This window comes from Pinus tabuliformis, chromosome 7 (assembly GCF_031772625.1).
Source record: "Pinus tabuliformis cultivar Carrire ecotype Pingquan chromosome 7, CPIR1, whole genome shotgun sequence".
NCBI classification, from domain to species: Eukaryota; Viridiplantae; Streptophyta; class Pinopsida; order Pinales; family Pinaceae; genus Pinus; species Pinus tabuliformis.
The window spans coordinates 741,832,046-741,854,622 of NC_142293.1; the positions used below are offsets into that span (position 1 = coordinate 741,832,046).

General features: G+C 36.3%; 1 protein-coding gene across 1 annotated transcript in view; it reads right to left on the minus strand.

Annotated features, from left to right (window-relative positions):
• The window catches only part of RST1 (ARM repeat superfamily protein), a 486,537-nt gene that overhangs the window by 20,547 nt on the left and 443,413 nt on the right, over positions 1-22,577 (minus strand). The window contains exons 22-24 of the mRNA XM_089458753.1: positions 7,907-8,614; positions 7,628-7,778; positions 7,364-7,482 (exon numbers count right to left, since the gene is read on the minus strand). Coding sequence (XP_089314879.1) covers positions 7,364-7,482; positions 7,628-7,778; positions 7,907-8,614 — 978 coding nt within the window. The remainder of the gene's footprint in view (positions 1-7,363; positions 7,483-7,627; positions 7,779-7,906; positions 8,615-22,577) is intronic.

The following is a 22,577-nucleotide window of genomic DNA, read 5'->3' on the forward strand; positions in this document are numbered from 1 at the left end:
TAATTCTATGCAAAGCAAGTTATTAGCCCTAGAGGAAAATATGACGATCATGGAATTTAATCATTCAAATCACGTGACTGCGATGGAAACAACTATGGATGAAGAAATGACCATCATGAGGTTCGATGATAATAATGAGTTAGCTATCATACAAGCAAATCATGAGAAAGAGATAAACTCTATGCAACATTGCTTGATGACCATAAAAGCAGATAATGACAAAGTAATAAAAAATATGGAAGCTGGTCAGATATGTCTTCAGAATAAGTTATTAACCATGGAGGAAAACCATGCCAAGGAAGTCAGTGCTATGAAGGATGAACACTCTACCCAGATGGATGCCATAACCATACAGGTACAGAAACTTCAACATCAGTCAGAGGATGAAAGAAACAAGGAAACATCAACAGATCATAAGCCTCCCTATCTGCTGCAGCAAGCTCCATCTTATTATGAGGTCATTTGTTCCATTGAAAAGTGGCTAATTGAAGGTGACTTAGATAAAATGGAAATTAATAAGAATTAGGTTGATGCTCACATGGTTAATCCACCAGTCATAAAAGATCAAGTTATAACTCATGACACCTGTGAGACTGATCCATCATTCTTGATAGAGCAGATGAAGAATGAAGAAATACATGTTATGCATATCTTACATACTTCATCCGAGAGTTTTGAAGCAGAATGTTCCACATCATCAGTGATACAGCCTGCCACAAAGAAAAGACGCAAGAGAAGGAGAATGAGAAAGCGATTTTATTCATCAGATGGCCACGAGCAGCCTGATTTTCGGATAGGAAGAAGTCCTACCGTGTGCAGGATTGGACATGCACATCTAAGAAACAACTGACAGTTTCAAGCAAATGCTTAGTATGCACTATATTGAATGCACCTGATGCCATGGAGCATCTTTGTATTGTATTTCTAGCCTTATACCCTGTTATTTCGGTATTTCATTTTGTAATCAGATTTGTGTTTTTCATGTTATTAGGATAGTTAATAAATGAAGAGCTTATATCTTTCTTGTGCTTAACGTTATGTGATGATTTTTGGATGGACGCTACTTATGTTAAGTTGTGTGTTGCGTGGATGCAAATTCTGAATTCTCACATTCCTCCGGTGCAGCAATGTGTCCCCAAGTAGAGCCAGATGTTGACCACTACGTGTCAATGACCCATAGCAGTACACCCCCTTTTTTCACAGAAGGGATAGTGCTTGATCGATGTGTCCATGCCATTCAACTATCATCATCAGCTTGATCATCATGTTATATTGTAAACCCTTTCTGCATGTGTAAAATGTAAATAATCTCAGCGGATCTGTGTCATGTTCACAATAGTGGTTATGCAAACTTTGCAACCATGTATTTAATGGAAGCTACACTAGAGTTTACCATCATTTATTGGCTAGTATAGGGGATGGAGTTAAAATATGCACTTGCTCATTGGAGAAAAGAGTTGAAATGACAAGATTTCACATTATTGCTACAGGCGGGACTATTATTGAAGAGATAGAGGAGGACAGATCTGCCATTTTTAAAAAACCAAGAGTTCTCGGCTCAATGGAGTTTTCTCAAGAAGCAGTCAATGACAATGATGAACTTGATTCAATTTAGGGTCCTTGTAACACTATGACAAGTAGGAAAGTTGCTGTCATAGAGATGTTCAATACACAACGCAAGGATGAGGTAGATGATGCAGTGGCTGAATTTTTCTTTGCTAATGGAATTCATTTAATGCCACCCGTTCTCCTCTCTACAAAGAGATGACAAGGAAAGTCATTGCTGCTGGCCCATCATTTCAACCCCCTGGTTATAATAAAATGAGGACAACTTTGCTAGATAGAGGGGTCTCAAAGATGCAAGGGTTTATGGACGGCCTTAGGAAATCATGGAGTTTTTATGGATGTTCAGTTGTCATGGATGGTTGGACAAATATTCAACAAAGGCCTTTGTTGAACATCATTGTCACCTCTCCAAGTAGGCCCTATTTCTTAAGGGAAATTGATTGTACTGGAAAGTTGAAGGATGCAACTTTCCAATTTGAGGTATTGAAGGATGCAATTGAAGAGATTAGTCCTACAAATGTAGTTCAGGTTATCACAGATGCTGCACCAGTTTGTAGGTCTGCGGGGTTAATGATTCAAAACAGGTATAAGCATCTATTTTGGACTCCTTGTTGTGTGCATGCTTTGAATAATGCACTCAAAGACATTGGAAAAATTTCTTGGATCACTCACATTATTTTGGATGCAAGAGAGGCACAAATTTTTATTTGCAACCACCATGCCTCTCTAGCTATTTACAGGATTTATGCAAAAAAATAGTTCTTGAAACCAGCAGATACAAGGTATGCCACCTATTTTATTCTTCTTGATCGTATGCTAGAGGTGCAACAAGCCTTAAAGGCCACTATTATCAGTTCAGAGTGGTCTACATGGGGGGAATCCAAAATAGATCAGGGAAAGAAGATAAGACAAATGCTTTTGAATGAGGAATGGTGGCTTGATGTGAAATACATTGTCTCTTTCACATATCCAATAATGGAGCTCATAAGGTATGCAGATTCAGATTCCCCTAACCTTGGGGAAATATATGAGTCAATTGACAACATGATCGGACATGTCAAGTCCATTGTACGTCAAAGGGACCCCTCTTTGGAATCTTTTAATGAAATCCAAAAGTTGATAGAGAAGAGATGGAACAGGATGAACACACCTCTTCATATGGCTGCTTATGCACTTAATCCAAAGTGGTATGTGGAAAGGGAAGGTAGAGTTGCACCAATAGATGATCCTGAAGTGAAACTAGGATTTATTGATGCCATACAAAAGATGTATACAGAGGAGCAAGCAACCATAATTCGAGAACAATTTCTTGACTTTGCAATGCTCAATAGCCCCAGTTTCACTATTTCTGCAAAGAAAGATTTGATGGGTATGGCACAGAGAAGTCCTAGTGGATGGTGGAGGATGTATGGGGGCCAAACTCCAGAAATATGCACACTAGCTATGCGTTTACCATCTCAGGTTGCTAGTTCCTCAGCTACATAAAGGAATTGGTCCACATATAGTTTTATCCACTCTATTAAGAGGAATAGGCTTACCTCTAAGAGAGCGGAAAAACCAATGTTGCGAAAATCGTTATCGGGATAATATCGGCGAGGGAAAAAATTGGCAAATACAAAAATATTCATTTTTGTTTCAATTTTTTTAATATCTAAAGCATCTACAACATAAAATAAATACATTGACACATAAATATGATAAAAGAACTAATATATAAGATGTGTAATATCATTTCTAGTGCTACATCACACATAACAGTGAATCATGTCCTGAATAGTAAGTCCTGACTCCTGAGTCCCAACTCAGCCTCAAAATATCAACAAAAAATATAATAATGTATCTCATATCATGAATCATAATGTCATATACAATGAAATGAACCAAATAACTAAAGTCTAATACCACTGATTTCCTCTGCCCCTCTTGCGAGAAAATGCAATAGCTTTCCCTTTCCCTCTAGATGTAGATGTCAGTGGAGTTGGTAGTGGACTCTGCTGTGCTCTAGAACCTGAAGAAGTAGGAGCTAGAGGAGGCAGACCACGTCCTCTACTGGTGGCAGGGGTAGCCTGGGTAGGTGGTGTCACTCCTTCAACTAGTTACTTGATTTTACTCTAGGACTGGAAATAACAAATTTGCAATTATTCCTAAGAGATAAAATGCAATTTGTTAAACCAATCCTAAAATAGGTAAGGAAAGTAGAGGGTGATACCACTCTAGGTTCCTTCCAAAGTATTAGATGCACTAATCTAGTGGATCTAAGTAGATGCACTAATCTAGTGGATCTAAGTAGCTAGATTTCCATGTAAATGAATCAACACTATCTCCAAGTTTGAAGCACCAAAATATTAGCCAAACATGAAAAAGAAAGTCTCCAAGAAATCCCGAAAAATCATTTTATGCTCGAGTCTTCAACAAATGCTCTCTCAAATATCCAATCAACAACGAAAATAGCCAAAAGGGGGAGCCTCTTATATAGAGTTCTAGGCTCAACAACCCTCTCAATAAAGTAAGAATGTTTTTGGTTAAAATCCTAGATCTAGAGTAGGAGAACATAAACAACCATTAAAAACCTTATAAAACAATTCATATTTTTCCTTATAAAACCCGCTGTCTGCCACCCCCACGATAATATCAGATTGAATCATGATTATTACGAACTTATCGCGATAATTTGAAGTTAGCGTGATAATTTCGTGATTTTTTGAGAATTTCTTTTTTTCGTAGTAATAGGGCGATAATATCGGCATTTTAAAAAACTCGCGATTTTTTATTGTTATCGCGATAATATCACAATTTTCGCAACACTGGGAAAAACTAGTTTATGTGCATAGCAGTCTTCATCTTCTTACAAGGAAAACACCAAAGTATTTACAGGGACCAACCACACGATGGGACGTGGATCTTGAGGATCCTTCCCAGATTGATGATGAGGTGGATGATCCATCCCTCCAGGGAGGAATTGTAAATGTACCATTAGATGGCATTGACTTGCAGTTGCAAGGCATTGATGATGATGACAGAGAAGGAAGTGAGGCTCAAGCATTTTTGGACAACATTAATGCAGAGGATCTAAATTTATGAGTAGCTTTAGCCTTCATGATAGTATGGCCATTGAGTCAGGGACTTCATTGGCATTTTGTGTTATTAACTTATTATGATGCATTTTCCATTTGGCACTCACAATATGTATTATTCTGAATTTGAAACTATTATCTATGCTTTTCCTTCGAATATATAATCATAATCTACTAAGTTATTAGACAATTCAAGATTTTCCAACTTTTAAGTGTTATCTTTTTGGTTTTATATTTATATTTTATAATTACTAAGATGAATAGATTTCTTAACTAGTTAGTGTTTATTTCAATGTGTTCTACTTATCAAGTTACCATTCATGTTTATGGCATATGCATATTATGTTTTTTTTTTAAATATTTATTATTTTTTAAAATTTTAAATATATAAAATTGCCATCCCCTGAAAATTTGGGGGTGCGCTCTAGTCGTCTCAGAAACTGTCCCCCCGTTCTTGACATCCCCCCGTCCCCAAAGCTGATGCAACATATATATATATATCTAGGAATGATTGAAATAAGCCAATGTGACCGAACTAGTGTTCGAACCGAAAAACCTTGTGGACTAGGAACTAGTCGGAACTGGACCAGAACCAGTAAAAATCCAGGAAAAAACCGGTTTACCAAAAACACATAAAATATTCATATTTAAAAAAAAAACAAACATATATATATATATATATATATATATATATATATGCATCCATGTGAATCCAAACCATTTATACAGAAATATGTAAAAGTTTTCATTTACATAGGATGTAAGGGTGCACATAACCAAAATAACACCAAGTGCAATCCATCTCTGAACCAAAAATACATCGACAAATAGGCTCTAGATGGCCTTTGGCATCCACAAAAAATCATGCCACAACAAATGCCTGTTGATTTTTGGTAGCATCGGATGTGCTCTAGCCTTGAAATTTGGAGGAGAGGCTAAGGCACATGAGATCTCCAAGACCTAGATATCGTTTTGAAAAATTCCATTCGAATGAGGAGTTATTAAAATAATTAATATTTTTAAGGAGTTCTTAAGTCTAAACTTAGGAAAATAAAAATATTAATGGGTATTAATAAAGATAAGGGTGAGAAGATCCTAAGAGACAAGGATCAAGTTTGTTTTAATCTTAGCCGTTGATTCATCAACAGGAAGAGTATAAGAGAAGACTTGAGGATCATTTGGAAAGACACTGGTAGATACTCAACATCTCAAGGAAAATCAATTCTCAAGTAGAGGAGATCGATTTCAGAGGGAGAGTTGTAGGGTGGAGGAAGAGGAGGGCATTAACAAGCAGGAGTGACAGAGGAGGAGGTGATGCAGGGACAGTGGGAGACAACGCAGAGAGAGACACAGTCCAGAGGAGAGAAGCAGAGCCAACCAAGCTGACGCAAAGGGATGCAAAACCACTCAGAGCCACGCTGGGCCACGCAAAGTGACGCAGAAGTGGGAGCAAGGTCTCCAAAGTGTCAGAAGGCCTCAAAGGGAAAGTCTTTGGTGTTTTCTTTGAGTTTCTCTGTAAAATAATTCCTTGTAAAACCAATTGCTGCTGAAGATTAATAAAGCCCTCATTTGCTGCATTGGTTTTCCCACATTGGGTTTTTCCGGGGACAATTGTCCAAAAATAACTGTTGATGTGATTGGTTCTTGTGCATGTATTTTTTTTCTTTGGGTAATTGTGTGATAACTGCAGTAGAATTTATTTTAATATTTACTGAAGGGATTTTGTAAATAACTTATTGTGAATAATAAGTAGGTGAAATAAATCAATTGCTGCAGTAGTAGAATTTCAGTTTAGAAATTTTCACAATGCCTACATATCATCAAAGTCATTGCCTATATTATGGTCTTCATCATCAATATAACCATTTAGGCATTAAAATAAGATAGAAAAAACGTAGCATGTCATGTGAAGATTTTGTTTGAATGATGGGTACATTTTAAGTAGAGTCATGATAGAGGAGTACATAGAGGGCTTGGTGCTCTTTATTAAATACTAGTTCCATACCCTTGTACATGAAAAAATCCAATGGAAACATTGCAATTCCCCCAATCTTGAAATCCTGAAAAACTGTTAAGTTTGCTGGATTTTGAGTGAAATCTAAAATTCTACTTTCTCCATATGAAATCCAATGAGGCTGGAACCACTCTCAAACATCACGAGTCATTTCATCGTATTGTTAAAAATTTAAGTAAAAGGATGAACATCGTTTTACTTTAAGAATTTAACATTACCATGAATTCAATAGCAATACTAGAGCTATAGGCTTGAATATTAGGCTAGCCTAGGGGAGAATTAGAAGTGGGCCAACCAACTGAAAAAATAAAAAAACAAAAAAAAGGTAAATTTTTACGCTTGCCTGCATAGGTACAAACTGCACAAAACCGGTCTTCAACCGGCCGGTTCGGTACCGAACCGGCTGGTTCCATTACAAAACTGGCCAGTTCAGTACTGAACCAGCCTATTCTAGTTTGGAGACACGGTTCGGATTGGTTTTGGGCCAAAAATGGCCGGACCGACCGGTTCTGATAACACTGCTCAAAAGTACATTAAATGCTAATAACAGTAAAAAAGATGGCTGAAGCATCTCCCATCTAAGAAAACCACAAAAATGGGGGGCTTTAAAGTTAACAATAAGCAGAAAGAAAACAAATCCTACAAAATTGCATGATACTAGATATAACATAATACACATAACTTCAAAGAGGATGATTCCAATACTAACCGTGGAAGGATACTTTGTGATGCAGCTTGTTTCAATTGTATCAAGCAACCACTGTCTTTTAACATCAAATGTTGCATGCCGTAGTGCCATAGCAACCTCCAGAAGCAGGCTCCAGATATCTGAAATATGTCAAGAAATTGAATGCAAAATCAGAATATTTCTAAGTCTCTCACTAGAAAGATTCAAGATATATACCAAGTCTCTACAATAAATCCCAATTTTTGTATGCACAAAATAAATATTTCCATGTCAAATAGCACCAACCACTTGATTTCTTATTCAAGAGATAAGAGCGAGCTTTTCCCAGTTCTGAGTAAGTTATATAATTGCTTACAACCAGTCTCGCACTAGCCATAATTACTTTACTCACTGCAGCTGAGGATTTTTCTTTCTCTTCAGAATCCTTTACTTTAAGCTGTAGACAATCAAGAATGATAAGACAATACCTATAATAAATCTGTACATTTTCATATATGGACTCTTTAATTAAATAAGTGAAATTCTGATGTCAAAGACAGAGTGTGCCCAGAAGAGTATCTGTACCTGGAGAATATCTAGAAGCCATTCTTTTGGAGCATTCATAAGGCACTTTAAAGCTTGTGACCACTCCTGTTCAGAAGAATAAAACTTACTGCCAGTTTGGCACATTTCTGAAACGTTAGAAGGCACTGGGGGTAAGAGTTGGAATAAGATTTCCATACAGTTTAATATATCTGGAAGATAAATCTCTGATAAGGGTGATAAAATCTCTGTTAGACATTTATAAAGGCTCTTCCAAAAGGCAATTTTTAAATAGCTGTTTGACTCAGTCTCTTGTTCAGTGTCATGTTTTGGGATTTCCAAAATCAACCAATGGCTGATGAAATCTAATACGTCACTGAAAAATTTCTCCATTCTAGATTGAGAGAATATTCTTGTCATATCTACCATATGTAGCAGTAGAACAGATTGCAATGAAATTTCCAGCATGTTGAACCTTGATAACTCACAGAGATCATCAAGGAAGTTCAGTAGGGAAGGAATACGCTCTGCATGCACAAATGAGAAATGAACACATGCTTCTCGTAAACTAGAAGTATGGATCACTGCTTGGGTATTAGAAACAAGAAGCAACTGGTTCTGTGAACTATGATCCTTGTATCGCATAAACCCTCTCATAAGACCACCCCAATCCAATGATGGCAGTAGAGGAGCTTTTTCCAGGCATCTCAACGCAGACACTATTGTAATAGCATGTACAGGTGAACCCTTCTGTAAACACGTAGAAAAGGCAAATGATTAGAAGTCATAAATTAAAGCATCAGGGTCCAATAGATTATTTGTACCATTAAAATAGCCAATAACTCCCTTATTACCATAGCAAAGAAAAAGGACAAGATTTAAATCTCAAAAGCAGGAGGCACAAAATCTATGAATAAGTTCAGAAGGCAACATCAAATGTTACATTTACATGCATACCATAACGCCGATTATGATTACATTAGCATATTCTAACCCTGTGGTATCTATTGAAAATATATATGGGGTCAGTTAGAGCAGTGTCCCCAAAAATATTATATTAGCATATTCTAACCCTGCTCTCTCTCTCTCTCTCTCTCTCTCTATCTCTCTCTCTCTCTCTATATATATATATATTGGGTCAGTCAGAGCAGTGTCCCTGAAATTATCTAATTGTGGGCAAGGGGAAACTGACTTTCTTTTATCCATTATCCCAGGTAAGGGAATCCATTTTCTTCCTTTTAGTTCCTCGAAAAATGCATCTTAGACTTCATCACTGACAAATACAAACATACTGACAATTGTACATCATGGAAACATAGTGTGCACAGACAGGTTAGCACTCCCTACAGAAGCAAAGAGAATTAGCACGTCAGCTTTCGCTGTGATCTCAAGAATTTCCTGAAAATGCCAATCCTGCTTGAAATCTTTGCAACCAACACTGATCTAAAAGTTGTGATTTTCTCGCAAAATGAAACAGATTAGTTGTGCCCCTTTATGGTGAATGACATTGCCTTTTCCTTATAGGAAAATGTCTGTCAATCTGATGATGTCCAAAATCCTTCTTCCCACCTAATGGTCGGTGGGTCATCCATTTGCTGCCAAAACAGTCCCTTTACAAAAGGGGGCAACAAAGAGAACGATGTATCATTGTATTCAGCAGCAGCCCATGCTCAAATTGTTCTGGCAACATTGTGGCTCCACATAATACGTTTAATAGTTTTTCCTTTATGGCAAAACAGGCAGTAACCATCTATAAGGGCCTGATATATGGAATCTATCTTTAATCATTAAACTATATTGAGAACCAAACACTGAGAACTCTGCAGTAAGCGATGGTGCTATTGCTCCAAAATATAGATATATGATATATCAGTAACATATTACATTATTGAATGAAAATGATGGAATGATGATCACAAGATCTCTCATGATAGTATATATGTTGATTGACTGGTCACAAGGGTGAAGGGTTATGACGCTTGGTGATTATAATTATTGTTGTTAAAATGTAATGTAATAGTATGTAATATATACATACTATGTCACACGGTTCAAGTTCGAGTTCGAATTCGACAACGATTAAGTTCGATTCGAGTTCGAAATTTCTGATCAGGTTCGAATGAGGTTCGGCATTAGGTTCGACTATACATATTTTTCAAAATATATATATATATATATATATATATATATATATATATATACAAAATAATAGAAAATTCAAAATCGATCCATAAACACATGAACACAAATTATTATGTACAGGCTTTTGGCTTTTGGGTATTAAAATATTCAAAATTTAAGAAAAACATTTTTAATAATAGTAAGATGTATATTCTTAAAAAAAAACTTATAAATTTTTTATTTTATCAAATCTAATTTATATTTAGATTCAAATTCAAACTTAATAGTTATATTATTTATTATCTTTCATTGATATCAATTCAGATTTACCTATTTACTACTAAACCAATAATTTAATAACTTTTTTTTAAATATTTGAAATTTGAAATATAAAAATGGTTACTTTAAAATATTCAAAATTTAAGAAAAAACATCTTTAATAATACTAAGATGTATATTCTTAAAAAAAAATCTTACAATTTTTTTTATCAAATCTAATTTATATTTACATTCAAATTCAAACTTAATAATTATATTCTTTATTATCTCTGATTGATATCAATTCAGATTTACCTATTTACTACTCAACCAAATTTTTATTCAAGTCTTTTATCATTCAAATTACATTGGGTTTATCATGCACATAAGTAAAGTTGTTTATAGCAACTTTGACTTTAGACACACTTGTGTGATTTTGGTGCCTTGGTCATTTATTATGGTATGAAATCAATCTAAACAATTTCTTTTGAATATGTTATGTTGTTAACTGATAAACTCTACCAACTTATAGAAGTTTGAATAGCAATCAACAGCCAAAAACCATCCAGAATCTGTTAATTATTTCTTTGATCTGGCTTACTAAGCCTGATATATATATATATTAAATGAAGTTCCATTTTAAAAATAAAACTTGAGCCTCTTTAGCTTCACAAATCAAAAACATTGGGCTATTTAAATAAAGAGAAGATGTGTGGTCCCCATGGAAACCACACGGTATTTGGAAGCCATAAAACAACTTACGGAATCACCCTTAGTTGTTTTTGGAAGGGAGGGAAGGTTATTCCGTAATAAACCCTGGCCATCTATTTCTTCCTTGGTAGTTTTGACAAAATACGCTTATGGGAGCACTTTCCTTGTTAATTGTGGTGCATTTTGTCCTCCTGTAATTTCATGGATCCAAGCACAAATTCTATGAACGGTCCATTGGAAAACAATGTATCCATCATTTAAATACCTCTTCACCTTGCATTTATTCCCTCTCTCCAGTATCAATTTGATTTCTCCTTCACAAACTATGTTTGTCTTTGAACTGTGTAATCTCAGGGTTTAATTCAGGAAGTAGAGTCTTCTCTTCAGGGGTCAACTGATCAATGAGATCAGTACTCATTTATGCTCGTTTCTTTCCCTTATAGTAATGTCTGAATTGTTTGCGCCTTTCATTATGACAAATTTGATCACATTATGACAAATTTTATCACAAATGTTCCAGAAAATCCAGAGTATCCTTCGACGAGGACTCCTCACGCGGCAAGCCTCGGCCCACTGCCCACTGCCTCAGGCACGTCTTCAAACTTCAACAAAACCATCAACAAAACCATCTAAGAAAAACAGTCGAACCTGAACAAATTCGTTGAAGTTCGCGATTAAGTTCGATCAGGTTCGTTAGGTTCGATAAAATTCGTTCATGTTTGAATTCGCCTTTAGGTTCGAATTTCAGGTTCGGCGAACCTGAACGAACCTGAAATTTTTTTTACAGGTTCGGCGAATTTCGAACCTGAAGCTTTAGGTTCGCCGAACCCTGTGACTTAGTATACATACATCATGTATGTTACATTACCTTCCCCTTCAAAGATGCTTTGTTCTCAAAGGATTCCCGGGGAGAGTTACCATGGGTGATTCCCTCTTCTTGAAGTGTCCTCTTTGATACTTTTGTCTTTAGTTGTGGAGGGACATCTTGGTTTTGGTTTTGACTTCGAATTTTGAATGTTTGCCGTTGAAAATGTAACTAGTGTCGGTTTTCATAATGTAATTTTATCATATTCATTATTTTATTTTGGTCAAAGCATGTCCTTCATGCTTATAAGAGTCAAAAAGAAATTATTTTGAGTCAAAGAAAATGTACTTGAGTCATGTCTTACTTGGACATTAAGAATTTTTTTTTGAATTTTTATTGAGTCGAAGTCCACGAAAATGTACAAGTCGGCCCTGTCCTCCAAGAGCCACCTATTCGACATCCTACACAGATATATATAGAGGACAGTTCGATCACTTTGAAGGACATACAATCATCATCATCATACATATCTTCTGCACCTAACTAATGAAGAAAAGGAGGAAGAAAAATGGTAGGATGAACTCACACACATGGAAGAATTTCTGTGAAGAAAAGGCCAAATTTCTGATCTAGTTGCAGGGCCGAATTTTAGAGCTTATTGCTGGCCTGAAATTTCAGAAGGTTGACCAGTTTGACCTATGTTGACTTTGACTTTGGAAATGACTTCGAGGGCTGGAATTGGAATTTTGGTGGCAGTTCTGGTCTTGGTCTTGGTCTTGGATATCCCATTTTCATCTGATTCTATAAGAGAAGGATTGTTGTTGGGTTTTCCCCTAAGTTACCAGGATTCGGATATGGATACGCCAACTTTTTGAAAAGTCAGGATCTGTATACGACAAGGAAACGGCAAATATAAAATATTTTATAATTATTAAATTTAAATTTGTATAAAAAATAAAAATAGAAACACATTTGTTTAAAATATAATTTTTAGTACTTATCAAAATAATTATTACAAGAATAATATCAAAATTAATGTATCATTTATAAATATACTATGTTGCACGGGTTCCCGAACCCGGGGGTGGGGTTCTCGAACCCGTCCCGGGTTCTCGAACCCAAGTACCGGATTCTTGGATGGGTGCTTCTGAGAAGAACCCATAAGAACCGGGTTCTTCTATAAAGAACCGGGTTCTCCATTAAAAAAAATTGGGTTCTTTTGTCTTGAGAGGTACGAAGAACCCTGATGATGGGTACTTGGAACCCCAAAATCGAGTTCTTTGGAGTTCATTTTAATTTTAATTTTTTAATTTTTAATTAATTTAATGGGCTTCCCCTAATATTCCAAGTAGCTAGTTCTGCATCTTTCGAGAGGAATTGGAGTACTTATGTCTTTATCCATTCAGTAAAGAGAAATAGGTTGGGCTCAAAGAAGGCAGAGAACTTAGTGTACATTCATAGCACACTTTGTCTCATATCTCGAAAAGATCTTCGTTACAAAGAGGGTCCTTTCAAGAGATGGGACCAATACACAGATGATGTTATGTGTGTGGGTGAGGAGATACAACCAGATGGCCTTATTGAGCTACCTCCAGTTGCTATGGATGAGAAAGAGCCTCGAGATGAGAGTGATTCCTACCTGGAGAGCATGCTAACTGAAGATCTGAGTGATGTTGATGACATGGCTTGAGGAAGCCATTGTTCACTATTAGCTATTTTTATTTTAGTATTTTAAAATTTCCTAGTTTTTGTTTGGAGATGCCTTAAGGCAAATTTTGAATGTAGAATGACAATGGACATATATCATGATTCTTATTAATATGTAAACTCCAATTCACACTTGATATAACACTAGAAATTTTGAAATTTCATTGTGAATGTTGAATGTTCAATGATGTGCATGCTTAAATATCTAAAGTTTAAATCACAAGTATTTTAGTTTTCTTGTTTAAAGTTGAAAAATATACAATTTCACATATATTATAATTTATAAAATATAATATTTATATATTATATATATAAATTATAATATACCCCCGACGAACCCACGCACCCTGTTTCAAAAAATGACGTCCCCGTTCCCGTCCCCGCCCCCGTACCCGTCCCCGAACCCACGTTTCCTGGCAACATAGTAAATATAATTTAATTATATAAAAATATTTAAATTATATATATAACATTTAATTTTTTTTTATTAATTTAAACAAAATTAATGTATCATTTATAAATATAATTTAATTATATAAAAATATTTAAATTTTAAATATATATATATATATATGTTTTTTAAAAAATTATTAATTTAATAATATTAAAATTAATACATCGTTTATAAATATTTAAACTTTAATTCATAGTTATTATATTTATATTAAATGGTTATGAAACTTAATTTATAAAAGTTACTTTTCTAAATTAACACATTGAACCAATGTTGGGGCATATCTCGTATCCGGATCCGAATCCGTCTCCAATTCGGGGATCCACGGATCTAGCCCTTTGGCCTGGCAGATCCGGTAACATAGGTTTTCCCCTATGTTACCAGATCTGTCAGGCCCAGCGGCTGGATCCACAGATCCCCGGATCAGAGACAAATTCGGAACTGGATCCACAAAGATCCACCCCGCCCAACATTTCTCTGTGTAAAATGGTTTGACGTCAGCACATATTTCCAAATTATATCTCAGCGCAGAATTCCAGAATGAAAATGTCAGCGGATGAATAACGATATTGGAAAAATCAGCCACGCGTAAAATGGTTTGATGCCAGCACATATTTCCAAATTATATCTCAGCGCAAATTCCAGAATGAAAATGTCAGCGGATGAATAACAATATTGGAAAAATCAGCCGCGTGAATAATTAACAAGGGAGTTCATTAATTTCAAGATTATAAACATGCGGTTGACCATATTATAAACTTTATTTCAAGATTATAAGATGCGGACGTTTGGATATTCTAATTAAATTATATGTTTATTTTAAAAGTTTCATAAAGTAAGTTCTATAAAGTAAGTTCATTTAATTTAAATATAATAACTAGTAATTAATGTTTCAATATTATGATACATTAATTTTAATATTATTAAATTAATAATTATTTTTTTTCACCTGAAATTAGTAATTATTTTAAAAGTTTTATATTTTAAATTTTAAACAAAAGGTAAGCCCACAGGGCTTTGGATTGACGGTGAATGGGTGCACTGTTAAGGCACTCCTTGCGATAGGTCACTGGTTCAAATCCCCCATGGGTGCTTACCTACCAAAAAAGAAATTTTAAACAGAGGTTATAACTTTTTTATTTTATACAAATTTAATTAATTTTAATTAATATTTATAAATAATATATTAATTATGATATTATTTATCTAATATATATTTTTATAGGTACTATATAAAAAACTATATATTTAAAAATTAATATATGTTTTTTTTGTAAAAATTTAATTTTTTAAAAAATTAAAAAATATTTTATATTGTTTGTACTTGCCATATCCGGATCCTGGCTTTTCAAAAAGCTGGCGGATCCGTATCCATATCCAGATCCGAATCCTGGTAACTTAGGTTTTCCCCCTTGTGGGGTTTTGCCCTGGCTTGGAGCCTAATTTTTGTCTCTCGTCTCTTGTGCATTATGTTCTCTATATTTTGCTAATGTATAATTGCTTGATGACATAACTAAACAGGTTAAATACTAAGAAAAGAATGCATATCAGTCACAAGTAATTACCATGATAAAAAATTCCATTATCTTTCTGAATTTTAACATGGTATCAGAGATAAGAAAGATCAAAGAAGCAAGAAAGCCTACCTCGTCCTGTGACAAAACTCTGTGGCATCATTTCAAAGTTTTGTACATCTAAGATACAAATCTGAGTCCCCTGGTGACTTGACCGAAATCTGAAGTACCTATCCGAGTTCTGTGGTAAGGATCTTGAGACAATGATCCAAAAAATATATAGCATCTAAGGGATGTCAAGAAGGTCTGAAACTGAGAAAACGTTTTATCTCCATATAAAGGACAAATGTACAAAGACCAAAAATCTTGAAGAACGAAGTTTGTAATCAAGACCAAGCATAAGTTACCTATTAATATCTACTAAGAAGGCCAAAGTTTGCATTTGATACTCTCTAAAATTTATATGAATCTTCTGTGGAATGCAAGGACCCTAGTGTACTATGGTATGCGAAATGTACCTATGGCTTTATTCTTCTGCAACTTGGATCAAGACCTATGATAGTTTTCTAAGGCAATATCACGATATCCAAGATCTATATATTTGTGGGACTATACAAGTTAAGAGACAAGCATCCAAATTTTTTGACAATCCACTATTGACTTGTGAAAAGAATACAGTTGGAACTTACCAACATATACAGGCACTGTTCTTCGATCAATACAAAAGGTTCTGTGGCATTTCTCTGAGGCATCCGAAGCATCCGAATTTCTTGAAGTTTAAGTAGATATGTTTTGGGACAAATGATGAGGTTGAGGAAGTCCATCTCTCTCTATGAAAGCATAAAAGTCTAGTATGATGAAGTATCTAATTTCAAAAAGAAGAATTTTTATAGAACAACAAAATGTTACAAAGACAAGGACAATGTCCTAAACCTATGACTAATCCAAACCTTACTGTGACACTATATTGCAATGACATCCAAAAACATTCTATGGCACTGTGATTATATGCAAGTTATGAGGTTATATACCTGAGGGGCAAAGGACAGAAGTGTGCCATGAAGATCTAAGGCTCATCATGTGCATTGTGATCTGAAGTTAAAGAAACTATGTCTATGAAAGGAACCAAAGATCATATGGATAATCTCATAACTCTCTGGAATCTCTGAGGCATGTAACTGTACGAATGATGAACTTAAAGACATAAAAAACAAGTCTTATCTGTAACATATCTCTCTAAAGGATTGAGCCTCTCTGTGGTATACCTTTGTGCAAAATGAATCAAAATTTTGTGATCAACTCTATGCTATAGGACTGAAAGACTGAGATATATAGTCTGTGGAAGGGATCAAAATCATCACTAGAAGCCAAGACTCTGTGGTAAACAAGCCGAATTATCTGAATCCAAATATAATGCCAAGCCTAAATATCTAGCATGATAAGGCCTATCTTTGTGAACTCTGTAAAACAAATTATTGGAAGTAGTGTTATATCTCCTTGTAGAAAGAACTATGATAAGACATCTGAAGGCATATGAAGCTCATCTCAGTGGCACATGTGAAGCTACTATACTACTCTCCTATACATAAAAGAAGGATGATTTACATCAATGAAGCCAACCTATCTATGAAATTTGAAAGGAGCCAAGACAAAGCAAGTAGCCCAAAGAAATTTCTGTGGTTCGTCTTCTAGTACAATGGTTAAAGGATTGAGGCACCTTTGTTGGAGAAAGTTGGTACATGACAATTGAAGAAAAGTCATAGGATCAGATCTCTGCAAGGATGAATAAGGTAAAATTGAAGAGGTATGTATAAAATTTGTTCACTTGCATCAAATGACCTATGTCAATTATATTGCACATGATACCAAGTCTTCTAGGTCATGGTGAAGTCACATCTAGGAAATAACATAAAGAATAAGCTAATGATCTTTTGAAAGATAGTGACGTACTATAAAAGGGTCTGAATAGATACATTAGAAATCGTGACTTAATTGATATGATAGCATTCAAATTATTTCCTTGCATACAAAGACTAGATTTCTGAATTCAAGGAATGAAATGAATTCCATCTCACAAATAGAGAGCTTGCTAATAACATTTCTAGGGTTTGCAACTAACCCATTAATATGCTTGTAGAATTTGCAATTCTTGAATGGCAGGTCTTGAAGACTTTGGAACTTGAAGCATCTAGGGTTTGTAAACCCTAGCAAAAGTTTGAATTAGAAAACCCTAACCCTAACTAATAGTTTCCACTGTAAAAAGAAAACCTAGCTCTTGAGAATGACAAGAATGACATCGCGCTGACATGAGGACAAGAATGATGAAAAGGTCCAAGATTAAGAGGGATCTGACTCTCCTCAAAGAGGAACTATCTAAACTTGATGGAAGAATTGGAAGAACATGACAAATCATGAAGATTAAGAATAAGGAATGCAACATAAAAGGGAGGAAGTTTACTTGCCTTAACTGGAATGAGGGCGCTGTAAGATTTTGGATGGATACAAAACTACTTGAAGCTGATTGGTCCCCTGATATATATTCGATTCAAGATCACACCGATTGGGTTGATGCTGATAGAGATACTACTAATGATTGGGGGCTAATATGATTTCTTGGAAGAGCGTGAAGTAGAATTCAGTTGCAATATGAAGGAAGAAGATGCGAGGGCTTGTGCAATCAACTGTGAAGAAGTTTGGCTCCATAAGGTGTTTGACGAACTACTTGATGATATATCAGATTCAATTAATCAAAGTTGCATGAAGGCTGTTAGAGAACCAGGAAGGTCAAGGTGGTTTATGATTCGACAGTATGATGCAGATAGAAGCCAACAAGCGACAACAAATCTCCAGGAAGAACAAGTAGTCGATGAATTGAACAATTATTTTCATGGAATTTATAGACAAGTTTAGACTTCTGGATGTCTCCTCCTTGATTGAGAGGGAGTGAGGACCTCCTCCCTGGTTGAGAGGGAGTGAGGGTGGACACTGTATTCTCTATGTGTCATGTACTATGGCCAAGACTAACAATCGTAAACCTAGTACATGAACACTAGTAGGGAGAATGGTGGATTGGATAAGCATCTGGGACTGATATTATTTGAAGATCTGTACTGTGACCAGGACTAACTGCCAAGTCAAGTACATTGATCTAAGATAAGAATAGTCCTGAGGACCAACATTTCCTAGTGTCAAGGATTGTAAAAATGGATTAGGAAATGGTCCTATGAGGACATACTTGGTGAACACTTGGGTGGGGTATATGCCTTGAGGGGCAGTGGTGTCCAAATTTATGCCTCCCAACATTGTGCTCTGATCTATTTGAGAGATAGAGCTTATTTGCCTAAGCCTTGATGTTTTGACAATGCTGGCTATGATGAAGTAAATCATCGATGCTTATCAATCTAGATCCTTTCTTATATGAATATTTTAACTTGAGATTGTCTTGTTGAGTCATTATGAATACCTCCCAAGTTAAGAGGGAGTGTTGAAAATGTAACCAGTGTCAAGCTTCATAATGTTTTATCATATTCATTATTATTATTATTTTATTTTGTTCAAAGCATGTTCTTCATGTTTATGAGAGTCAAAAAGAAATTATTTTGTGTCAAAGAAAATGTACTTGAGTCATGTTCCATTTGGAAATTTGTAAGAAAAATAATTTTGAATTTTATTGAGTCAAAGTCCACCAAAATGTACAAGTCAATGCTCCTTGGGAACAAGTCAGCTCAGTCCTCCAAGAACCACCTATTCAACCTCCTAGACAGATATATATATATATAGGGCAATTGTTAATTTTAGTTAACAATGGTATGTTCTATGCTTTGCACAATTACTTCAATGTTCTTTTAACAACACAATGACAATTTCCAATAGCAATCAAATTAACCATAAATCACATTCACAGTAATTGTAGATAGAACAAGAATAATAAAATGCAAAAGACAAGCCAAGGCAAGAGAACACCAGATTTGTCGAATGCCAGGGAAAAAACCCCAAGGTTGGGAAAAACCCTTTCATCAATTCTTCTTTTTATTATATCAAATGTTCAACAAAGAGAGAGAGAGTTCAAAAGTCAAAATTGACTTGCCAAATCAAAGTCAAAACAACCCTGTCAAATTTGCAGTGAACAACAGTCAAATTCTGCCCTAACTAGAAAGTCAACTATGGTCAACGCAACAACAAACAATCCTCTTTGGAGCTTGGCCAAAGGCGATCAAACTCACCCTTCTAAAGTGGTCAAAGACAACCCAAAACAGTCATGAAAACAATGGTCAAACTTGGTCAAACTATGCGGTCAACTCTGTGGTCAACCCTGTGATTGGTCTATGGTCAAAGTCAACAAAATGCCTCGGTTCATGTGCCAATAAATGCATCCTGCCAAAAACAAAATTCTGACCCAAAAATCACAATCAAACTGATGGTCCAAGTGCCTGATCAACGTTGGTCAAACCTGCAACAAAATTCTAAAATTTCGGCCCTATAATCTGTCCTGAAATTCGTCCTTCTTGCCACACGTGTGAGAGAATAGATATGCCCAATAAGCTGTTCAAACCAATCAAAGGAGAGAGAGGATTGTGTGTGATGATATGATGCCAAATGAGGTTTGAGGTCTCTTATATTTATACAAGTCGTTGGGGCTCAAGTGACACGTCCATTGGGCTTCATGAGCCTACATGATGATGTGGTCGACCTTGACAATTTGCACGTGTGGGCTTGACCTCAAAAACATATTTTCCCTTGTCCAAATTTGATGATCTTTAGGTCGATTTTGGTCCTCTCGAAAAGAGGAATTCAATGCAATCATCATCTCCATCAAATGAGCTGTCCAAAGTGGAATTTGGCCCTAGTTTCCAATTTTAACACTCCCTCTCAACTAGGGAGAATTCCACCTGCTAATCCATCCATCATCATGCCATCCTGTCATCATGTACTATCTTTGCAACTCGTCTCAACTCTACTGAACACTGATATAGATAATGAAGAAGAATTGATCAAGAGTGAGTCACAAGACCTTACCACTCTCCACTGACCAAAGTCAGTGCAGGGGTAAAAACCCAATCAAACTTCATCCTAGATCAAGTGTTGAACACCATGCATCCTAGACATAGGGAGACAGTGCACGACGCGCCCATCTGTAGTAATATGGTCCCCATCCACTTTTCCCAACTCATTGGCCAGATGAGAGGTACTTCCCATGAGTCCCAGACTACATGGGTAGGATGTATGTTGGGGCATCCGCAGGAGAAGGTGAACCACTCAGCCTATGCATATATCATCAATCGCAAGGGAAGGTGAACCACTCACCCTACACACGTGTCATCAATCGTAGGGGAAAGTGAACCACTCACCCTACACACGTGTCATCAATCGTAGGGGAAAGTGAACCACTCACCCTATAGTCGCTCATAGCTCCAAGAAATACCCCAAACCCCCAGGAGCTCCCAGAGCTCAGTGTCCAACTCAAGCAGGACCCTCATGAGAGGGTCCTTCCATGACTCCAAGTCTGTCTCAAAAGGCTAAAAATTTGACCTTCCCCAAGGGCTTTGTGAGAATGTCAACAATCTGCTCATTAGTCTTGATGTTTTGGAGCCTTACTGCTCCCTGTTGTACCATATCCCAGATAAAGTGGTACTTGATATCAATGTACTTGGAGTGGTTGTGGAACACGAGATTCTCTGAAAGGCGAATAACACTCTGGTTATCGCAATAAATCACGGTGGTATCCAACACATGCTCAAATAGCTCATTGAAGAGCTTCCTCAACCATATAGCTTCACAACAGCCCATACTAGTTGCAATGTATTCGGCCTCGACTATGCTTAGAGCAATTGATTTCTGCTTCCTGCTCATCCAAGAAATTGAAGTAGACCCCAATGAGAAGCAACATCCAAATGCCCTCTTTCGATCCACCACACTGCTTACCCAGTCAACCTTAGAATATCCATGAAGCCGCAAATTCCTGGTAGTGTATCTCAGCCCATAGTTGATTGTGCCATGGAGATATCTCAAGAGATTCTTAGTAGCAATGCAATGTATGTGATGAGGCTCAACCATAAATTGGCTCAAAGTATTCACAATGAAGCATACATCTGGACGAGAGTTTACTAAGAACATCAGGGCCCCCACAAGTTGTCGAAACTCAAAAGGGTTTGCCAATTCGGCCCAACAACACTTCCACATAGCTTCTTGAAGTTGAGTTCCATCGGAGTAGACACAAACGTGCAATCCACCATCCTGCATCTCTCTAGCAACTTCACAATGTATTTTCCTTGAGAAAGGAAAATCTTTCTTGGATTTTGCCAAACCTCCAGGCCTAGGAAGTAGTGCATCAGTCCTAGGTCCTTCATCTTGAACTCGGAAGTCAACTCCCTCTTGCATTAATAAATGAGAGGGTTCGCACCAGTCAGAAAGAGATCATCAACATAAACGACCAAATGAGAGGCATGTCCTTTTCAACCTTGAAGTATAGGTTTGGATCAACATAGCTCCTCGTAAATCCCAACTTCATAAGATAACTGCCAATCCTCTCATACAAAGCCCTAGGGGCTTGCTTCAACCCATAAAGGGCTTTCTTCAACTTGCATACATGTATCCTTCGATCTTGTACTTCGAACCCCTAAGGTTGTTCCAAGTAGACTTCCTCCTTAAGCGAGCCATGCAAGAAAGCAGTCTTGATGTTTGTTTGATGTAGGCTCCATCCTTGGTTAGTAGTGAGAGCAATGATAGATCAGACAGTGGTATATCGAGCAACTGACACAAATATCTCATCATAGTCCATTTCTTCCTTTTGAGAGAAACCACGTGCAATGAACTTGGCCTTATATTTTTCAGCACTTCCATCAACGCCATGTTTAATTCTATAAAGCCATTTTTAGGTGACCACAGACTTGTCCTTAGGTCTAGGCACCACGCCCCAAACATGATTTTTCATGATAGATTCATATTCCTCATTCGCCGCATCCTTCCACACTTGGTTTTTTATGACTTCTTCGAATGTGCATGGTTCAACTTGAACAATAGTATTCATAGCAGCTAAGTACCCTTGATACCTGTTCGACTTCTTCTTTTCGCGAAATGTCCCTCTTGGAGTAGTATGTTTTTCAGCATTTTCGAGAGTATCTTTAAGCCATAGAGGTCTTTTCA